This window comes from Heterocephalus glaber, unplaced genomic scaffold, assembly GCF_053883595.1.
Source record: "Heterocephalus glaber isolate CG9 unplaced genomic scaffold, H.glaber_assembly_v1.0 deba00001673, whole genome shotgun sequence".
Classification (NCBI taxonomy): Eukaryota; Metazoa; Chordata; class Mammalia; order Rodentia; family Bathyergidae; genus Heterocephalus; species Heterocephalus glaber.
This window is the reverse complement of record NW_028258410.1, coordinates 21,422,472-21,431,852: the sequence shown is the minus strand read 5'-3', so window position 1 is coordinate 21,431,852 and position 9,381 is coordinate 21,422,472. Positions and strand designations below refer to the sequence as shown.

General features: G+C 38.8%; 1 protein-coding gene across 1 annotated transcript; it reads right to left on the bottom strand.

Annotated features, from left to right (window-relative positions):
• Positions 1–1,136: 1,136 nt before the first annotated feature.
• Positions 1,137–7,569, bottom strand: LOC101703077 (uncharacterized). Its single transcript, XM_087197651.1, has 3 exons — positions 7,518–7,569; positions 6,930–7,025; positions 1,137–3,047 (listed from the first exon to the last, which is right to left on the bottom strand). The coding sequence occupies exons 1-3, from the start codon at positions 7,552–7,554 to the stop codon at positions 1,285–1,287; spliced, it is 1,896 nt and encodes a 631-aa protein (XP_087053777.1). The 5' UTR covers positions 7,555–7,569; the 3' UTR covers positions 1,137–1,284.
• Between the last annotated feature and the right edge of the window lie 1,812 nt (positions 7,570–9,381).

The window sequence follows — 9,381 nt, the reverse complement described above, 5'->3', positions numbered from 1 at the left end:
GAAAAGTGCCTGGCACAGAGATAAACTCTAGCAGAGTTATCTATTATTAATGGATAGCAAGGCATTCTGTCCCTTGGACGCGCCATAATTTACTTAGTCAATCCTTTGTGATTGTATATTCGGTGGCCTTAAGGGTTTTCTTTGACGTTATCCAAAGGAGGGTACATTCTCAGTAATCTATTGGAAATAAATGTGCACATTCTGCCAGTAACCTGTATGAGTTACAGTGGACAGGTAGCGCCATCTGGTGGCAAAGTCAGATAAGAAATGTAGAGTTTAATCGGACGGCTTTGCACCCTAACATTGAGCAGGGAGTTCTATTACTAAAGGAAGAGGACCAGGCTTCCTGGAGGACAATTAATACACTGCCATAGTTACCATGTGCCAGATTCACATAGGATTTTTAACATCCATCTTCCCCCTAAATGATAACTCCATGTAAGTTGGAATAACAATATAATCACAAGATTTACCTTTATGTAGTCATACTTTAGTGGATGGGTATGTTTTGAAAAAGATGTATTTTTTCTTATTCCTTAATTTTCAAACTCTCTTTGTCAACTGATCTTAGATACATGTTTTTTTTTTTTTTTTGCAACCACACATAGATTTAGTTTTTTTAAATTCAACTCACTATTGAACTACCTATGCCTTTTGATGTGGGAATTCAACTTGTTTATATTATTTGTAATGACTTTTACTATTGTTTTCTTTCCATTTTTACTTGTTTAGGTTACTGTACTTTGCATTTCTTTTCCACTTTTTTTTTTTTTTGCTTTTTTGTACACAGGTCAGTGTTCACTTTATTATTTTTAAAAATTTAGGAGAAATTTTACTAGGCCAAACTGATTCAATTAAATGCAGCTGTATCAATGGCTTAAATTTTTCATTCTTTTACAAAAGGTCCAGATTGCATTTTCTTTTTTCTTTTTCTTTTTGGTACTGGGGATTGAACTCAGGTCCTTGCACTTACAAGGCAAGTGGCAGAACCACTGAACTAAATCCCTGTCCCTAGGAAGAAATTTTCAATTATTTTTTCTGTAATATTTGGTATCACGTCTGAAATGACTTCTAATTAAACAATATTTCCACCAGAACATTTTATTCATATTCCTTAAAATTATATATTTCCCTCAGCAATTTTGAACACTTGTTGAAAGCATTCACATTTAATGCATTCCATATTTTCACTCCTATAGTAATTCTCTAGCTCCTGTTAGTTACAGCCTTTAGTGAAGACTTTGCTACTTGTGTAAACATTCAGGTTTCTCTGATTGCTGGTGTTCACTGAGTTTGGCTTGTTGGTACTGGCTTCTGCATGTGGGCAGTGTTGATGGGAGTTTTCTTCTTGTGTGTTTTTTGTTGATGTTTGGTGAGAGCTGACCTCTGGCTGAAGGTTTTTTTACATTCATTACATTCATAGGGTTTTTCTCCTGTGTGAATTCGCTGATGTTTTGTGAGGGCTGACTTTTCATAGAAGGTTTTCCCACACTCAGGACATTTGTAGGGTTTTTCTCCGGTATGAGTCCTCTGATGCACTACAAGGTTGGATTTCACACAGAAAGATCTCCAGCATTCGCTACATTTATAGGGTTTCTCTCCTGTGTGGGTCCTTTGATGTTGAGTGAGGTTGGATTTCACACAGAAGGTTTTCCCACATTCGTTGCATTTATATGGTTTCTCTCCTGTGTGAGTTCTCTGATGTACTGTGAGGGCTGATTTCTGGCAGAAGGACTTCCCACATTCATTACACTCATATGGCTTTTCTCCTGTGTGAGTTCTCTGATGTTCTGTGAGGTTGGACTTCACAAAGAAGGATTTCTCACATTCATTGCACTGATAGCGCTTCTTCCCTGTGTGTGCGCTCTGAGGCTGCATGAGGTCTGTTTTCTTGCAGAAGCATTCTCCGCATTTACGACAGTCATAGGCTTTCCCTCCTTTGTGGGTACTCTGGTTTTCACTGAAGTGTGACTTCTTACTTAAGACCTTCCCACTTCCCTCACCCTCATTGTGATTTTTCCCCGAGTTTGTCCTCTGTTGCTGAGTACACTTTGAGTTCTTGAGAAAGGATTTCTCACATTTATTCCTTTTACAGTTTTTCTCTCTTGTGTTCATTCTTTGACTGGCCCTTTCCCTTTCATCATCCTTCCTAGGTTCTTCTGTTGTGAGAGTTCTCTGATGTTGAGTGAGACATGACTTTTTATGAAAGGATTTCTCCAATTGTTTACAGTCAGAGATCTTCTCTCCTGCATAAGTTCTCTCAGATTCAGTGTGGTACAACTTCTTTAAGGATTTGTCATTTTTACTACACTTACCAGATTTTTCTCCTGGGAAAATTCTCTGACGTTGGGTAAGGTTTGATCTCTTCTTCAAGATTTTCCCGAATGTGTTACCTTCACAGTGTTTCTCCCCTATGTAAACATTTTGATGGACTTGTTTTGACTTCCCAAGTGAGGTTTTCCCACTTTTATTGGACTCCTGGGGCTTCCCTTCTCCAAGGGATCTTGGACAAGAAGTGAGCTTTAACTTTCTGATGAAGGCTCGTCTATGTTCATTGCCTTCAGAGGCTTTCTCTCTTGAGAGAGCTCTCTCATGTGTAACAAAGACTATCTTCCTGTGAAAGGCCTTCCCACAATTATTATATTCAAGAAGTGCTCCCAAAGATGAATTCTTTTGATATTGAATGAAGTCCTCATTAGGATGGTGGGATTTCTTTTTTTCATCATTTTCACATGCTTTACTCCTTGTATGAATGTTTTCATGTTTAGAGTCAAGAGATTCACATCCATTGAAACTGTCAGACATTTTCCTTACATGATTTCTATTACTAGTAATTAATTCTGAAACACTTTTTAAGCTTGTTCCAAATGAGTCACATTTATGGGATCTTTTTCTTGAGGGTGCTGGTTCTATGGCCAAATCAACCATTTCTCTTAAGGTTTTACTTCTGTCCTTATTCACTGTTTTATTTTTGATGAATAGAGCTTGTATCAAATATTTGTCTTCATTTTCTTGACTTTCTTTTGTGTTACTGGCTCTCTGGGCTTCTAGAAAAATAAAATTTTACCAAAAGGAAAGGGTTATATACAAGTCTCCATGCTGAGTTGATTCTGGGGTTTCAGGCACAATCTCCTGGGATTACAGGAGTCCTAAGCAAGTATTTCTTTTTAGTCTTTTGTTTGAGGAACATGAAAACAAAGAAAAAAAACATACTATAGTACAAATAGGGAGAGAAAGCTGAAAATGAACATAAGTAGCTTTGGCTTGTTACAAACATAACCTCAAAGTAGGGAGGGAGCTCAAAATATAGCAAAAGAATGATGACTAGGGAAAAAAGAAGGTCAGGAAAATGATTGGTCCAAGGATAGAGGACATTAAAAGAATGAGGTAAAGATGAGGAGCAATGAGGAGCAAAACAAAGAGGACTGAAAGGTGCTTAAGGGAAGAGTCAGAGCAAGGACTAGATTTGGAGGCAGATCAGAGTCTAAATCCTTATCTCTCTCTTCCCCAGATCTTAACTAGTAGAATCCTTTCTCTCTTCTACATGGTTCCAATCTTTCTCCTCTTTTCCATTCTGCACACCAAGTGATTATAAAATCACTTATTTCCTCAGGTCTAAAGTCCTATCATTCAGACTCCATGTCCCCATACAGCTCTGGTGTGGGAAAACAGTGTCCAATGAGAACATTAAATATAGAAGCTACACTTGCAGTAGGATTAACTTCACTTCATATTTTGACTCTTGGTACTATCAATTGATTCTAGCAGAGTTAATTAATAGTAATCTGCCCTGAAGACAATCTTAATTTCCACTCTTTTATCTACAAATTTACTTAACCAAGTGGTTGTACTGTTTCCATACTGACTTTTAAAGATAGATTTTATTTTTTATTTTTTTAAAGCAGTTTTAGGTTAATGGTAAAATGAAGTGGAAAGTACAGGGTCCCTATGTATCCCTATATATGCATCTCCCCAACTATCAACATGTTCCATAAGAGTAGCATGTACATTTTCTTACAATCAAATTTATATTAGCACATTATCATCACCCGAAGTTTATGGCTCACATTTGGGATCATTCTTAAGTTATACATTCTATGGGTTTAGACAAATGTATAATGACTAGCATCCACCATGACAGGATCACACTGAATAGTGTCCTTGTCCTACAAATGCTCTTTGTTCTGTTTATTTATCCTTCTCTCCCTACCCCCAGCTCTTAGTAATCACTGATCTTTTTATTATAGTTTTGCCTGTTATATAGTTGAAACTATACAGTAATATAGCCTTTCCAGACTAGCTCTTTCCCTTAGCAATATACATTTCAGGTTTTTCCATGTCATTTTATGGCTTGATAGCTCATGCCTTTCTAGTGCTGAACATTTCCACTGTCTGAATGTACCATGTTTATTTATTTATCCATTCATCTACTTAAGGATATCTTGGTTGTTTACAAGTTTTGGCAGTTATGAATATATACATATATATGTATATTTATATATATCTGTGAGAAAGTTTCATGTGGGCATAATTTTTCAAGCCCTAATTCTAATGCTGTTTTTATATTATGTTTTATTCTTTTCTTGCTTCTCTCTTTCCTGTGATAATTCAAGCACCAGGCTACTCAGTGTGGCCTGAGGACCTTTAATTACCTTTATCTACCTTTCTCTTTATTTGTTGTAAATAATTTTGAGTATTGGTGGTTGTTTTCAGTGCTGGGGGTCAAACTCATGTCCTTGCAAGTGCTAGGCAAGCAGTGTACCACAGAACCACATTTCTAGCCCTATGGATAATTATTGTTCTCTTCTGTTATATTTTATGTAATAACATTGACTGTATGCTTTAAAATATATGATAATACAAAAGTCAATGCCTATGCTAACAAAGAGAATGTGACATTAAATTTTTGTGCTTAGATTTTATACTAGATTGTTATACCTAAAATCACAACACACATTCAAATAATCACCCCACAAATCTATGGTATTGTGAATTCCTATCAGGTATGGGTATCAATTAATTCCATAAATTGTTCCTTTCTATCATAAACCTACCCTTCATGTTTTTCACTTATTTAGTTCATATTGTGCCCTCAGCCCTTCTCAGAACCACTGTTCTATGGTTTAAAATATTTTCACCACTTAAAGTCCCACTTGTAGCAAAATTCGGAAGTAAATACTGTCTATATTCTAACATTATTTTACAGTGCACTGGTTTACATGTTTTTCTCTATTTCTTTCATAAACAAGTCTGATTTTCATGGCTTTTGGCAGCTTTTCTACCTTGAATCTTCTTTTTTTCTTTTTATTTTGAGATTTCCTCCAACCTCCAATGAAAATGCGGTTGGCATTTTGTTTTCATTTGTCTTGTGGCTTCTGGACAATTTGCAGGAAAAGAAAGGGCAATACATTTCTGTATCTATACTGGAATCCACTCCTTCTTTCTTCTTTTTTTTTTTGGTTAAATTCTTTTATTGGTACATTTTAGGTATACAACACAATTACATTTCTCAGTGGGAATTGTACCTTTACATGATGCATCTTGGTTCTTATTTTTTCCCTATTCCTAGCCCTCCCTTCACCCCCTCCACCCTTCCCTATTTACAAAGACTTTATTTCCATTTTTTCCATTTCTCATCATTTTTCCTTTCCCTTCTTTCCTTTCCCCTGCCCCTCCCACTACCCCTACCCCTTTGGACCTTTTCTTCCTATTTTGCACTATCGATTATTCATTCTAATTGGAAGTGGGAGGGCTAGGGGAAAGGATAGAAGGGAATGGGATTAATATGAGAAAATGGAAAAATAGGAACAAAATCTTTGCAAATAGGGAGGAATGGAGGGGTTGAAGGAAAGGGTGGGCAAGGGTGAAAAATAAGAACCAAGAGAGATTCTGTAAAGGTGCAAATTTCCAACGATGAGTGTCCTTATATCGTATACATTCTTTCCTTCTTAATACTGCTCAGGTGGCTTCTAGGCCACCACTCTCAGGCTCTCCCATGATCCTGGATGGCCAGTCCCTCTCATTCTTCCTTGCTAGTCCCCTGTGTCTTCCTGGCCTCCAAATTCAGCACTTAAAGGTGCCATCCTTGACCTATTCTCTTGCCTATTATCTCACTCAGTGAAACTGAAATTCTTCACCACACCTACACATCTTTTCTCCCCATAAACTCTGACATTATCTGCTTTTTCCTCCTCAACTTCCTTTGGTCCTACTGACTTCATTGCTGTTGTTTCATTACCAAGCACACTCTTGTCTCAGAGGCTTGGCACCTGCTGTTCCCCTGGTCCGAGAATCTTTCCAATAACCCATGGCTCACTCCATCCCTTCATTCAGAACACCATCCCAGTGTTCCTGCTCAATGTTTACCTCCTCAAGGAGACCATCCCAACCTCCCTTCTTAAATACTTGTCTCCTGCCTTTTATCTGATTTTAAGTTTTCACAGTACTGGCTACTACCTGTTCTATTATGCATTTATTTGCTAGTTGGACCTCTGATGGGAGTAGAAATTTTGCTTCTGTATTCCCCATGCTTAGGATATGACTGGTACACAGCAAGAGCTTAACAAATATTTATTGAATAAAAGAAATGCCTGTTTATGAAGCTTTTGATACTGGAGGAAAGATGGGCAATGGCCATTGTTGAACACAGAGAAAAACAGAATCAAAGGTATAGGATGGAGAAGGCAGTCATTGAATTCTATAAAAATCAAGTGAATCTCTCTCTAGAAGTCAAACAGAAAACAAAGAACATTTGCACATGACAGTGACATTGGGAGGTGTGATATCTAAGGTATGTGATTATCTCTTTACTCACTTCTGAAAGTGTAGAGCCTCTGACAGAGATTTATAAAACATATTTCAAAGACATTAAACTTTGAACTGGCCATCTCGGACCTATTTCTCTCAGTTTCTATTTGACCTCAACTCACCCCAGTGGCTGTAACTTGGCAGGTCCCTCTTTAGGATCCATGGTTCTTCTCCTTGCTCCAACCTGCGTATCAGCTCAGGTTTTGTGACACACAGGCCTGTGATGAAAAGGACAGAAGACTTGGCAAAAGCATTTAGGGTTTGGACTCTCTGAAGGACAAAAAGGGAGAATCATATAATGATAGTGCCCAACTATGTTCCACCAAAGCCAGTGGCCAAGTCCCTTCCCTAGGCATGAGGACTTCTGGTCAACCTGGTTAATGTTTGGGTGAGTGGCTAAGTCCTCTGCCTGGGGGAATGGGCATTGGTGAAAGATTCTTTCATTAAGGAAGTGAGAATACAATATTCTATCAAGTGCACTAAAGGAGTCTTAGAACCAAAAATCTCAAGCATAAGACATATTATTCTCTGCAATACTCTGCCGCTCAAGATAGGAAATGCAGGGCCAGGGATTTAGCTTAGTGGTTCCAGCACCTGCCTCGAAAGCACAAGGTCCTGAGTTCAATCCCTGGTACCAAAAAACAAAACAAAACAAAAAGAGAGAGATAGGAAATGCACGCAGCCAGAACTGCGTGGGCAGCTGGGCTTACCCAGTGCTTCCAGGTGCCCGTAGTTCTCCAGCATCATGTCCCTGTATAGGTGCCTTTGGCTGGGGTCCAGCAGCTGCCACTCCTTCTGGGTGAAGGCCACAGACACATCCTCAAATGACACCGACCCCTGCAACAGTCCGATCCTGCTCAATCGGAAGTGCTCCAGACAAAGGTCATGGGAAATACATAAAGAAACTAAGTCCCACCATGTTCTCTGTTAAGAGTTTACCAGTGTTACAGAGGCTGTCTAATGCTACCTTCCTCCATGTTATCCTTTGTGAGAGAAACAGAAATCACAATGGAAACAATAGGCCTCTATGCCTATTTACAAATTCATTGATTAATTCATAAAAATTTGAGTTTCCTTGTGGATTTGTTCTGGCTGCAGAAGACACAAAGGCAAATAAAACATTGGTCCTATTTTTAGGGGTGAAGCCCGGTGAAGATACTTTCTATATACTCATACATGTGCAACAGTGAATTAAGGGAGCCATGAAAAAAATGTGTGGTAAACACAGAGTGAAGTCACAAAGAGGGAGTGTATTAGCTTTCTTGTCACTGAGACACAATAACTGACACCCACAACTTAAAGAAGGAGAGGTTTAATTTGGCTCATGGTTCAGGGGTTTAATACATGGTCAGTTGGCTTCAAGACAGAAACATAGTGGAAGGGCAGGGCAGAGGAAAGCTGCTCAACACATGGCAGCCAGGAAGCAGAGAGAGGAGGGAAGACCCAGGGACATGAATACACCCTTCCGGGTCACATCCCCAGTGACCCACCTCCAACCAGGCCCCACCTTCTAATAGAACATTCAGCCATGAACTCATGATAAGATTAATCTACAGCTGAGTAGAGTGCTCCCACAATCCAATCACCTCCCAAAAGCCCCACCTCTGAACACAGGAGACTTTTGGAGGGCATTTTATGTATTTATTTTTTTGGTACTAGGAATCAAACTTGGGTCCTTGCACTTGCAAGGCAGGTGGAGGAACCACTGAGGTAAATCCCCAGCCCCTTGGAGGGCATTTTAAACCTCAACCATTGAGGAAGGGAAGCAAATACTCCCTTTTTTCAGATCATATTTGATCAAGAGTTAAACATTTGATTGCACATGAACAGTGAGTTTGATATGGCCATGGGGCAACAGCATAAAAAAAGGCATGGACAACTTTAAAGTAATACCTTACCTTAAAGCAGTTACAAAGGGTGTGGTGTGAGAGAAGAGGGAGGTTGGGGATTGGATGAGATAAAGAACAATGAAGTATTCAGTGGTCAGAGTGTCATTTGGACCTTCCCCTATAGACCAGTGACCTCTACAGTATTTATTCATCCATTAGGAAATTTTCCTTAGCATCTTTCATTGTATTTATAAATTATATATGTAGCCAACTCTGAAGACATTCACCAAAATGACAGCTTAACAACTTTCTTAAATTTTTTTAAAATAAAAAAATACATAATACATGTAGTGGCTATTCTAACACCATGCACCCACTGATTGCCCTATGAACTGCCCTGGGAAGCACACTCCTTCTTAGGAGATCACTTCTATAAACAATGGGGACAAAGGGATAAATAACATGACTAGACTTTTATTTTGGAAGTCATGCTCTAGAAGCAGATTGGAGAATGTTTTAGAGAACTGATTCTTAACCAGAGGTTATTTTGCCTCGCCAAGGGTATTTGGCAATCTTGGAGACATTTTCAGTTATCACAACTGAGGAAGGCAGAGTTACTACTGGCATCTACTGAGTAGAGGCCAGAGATGCTGCTAAACGTCCTGCACTGTTCAGGTCACCTCCACAACAAAGAATTACCTGGACCAAGATGTCAGTGGCTAAGGTAGGAAACTTTTAAAAAGCA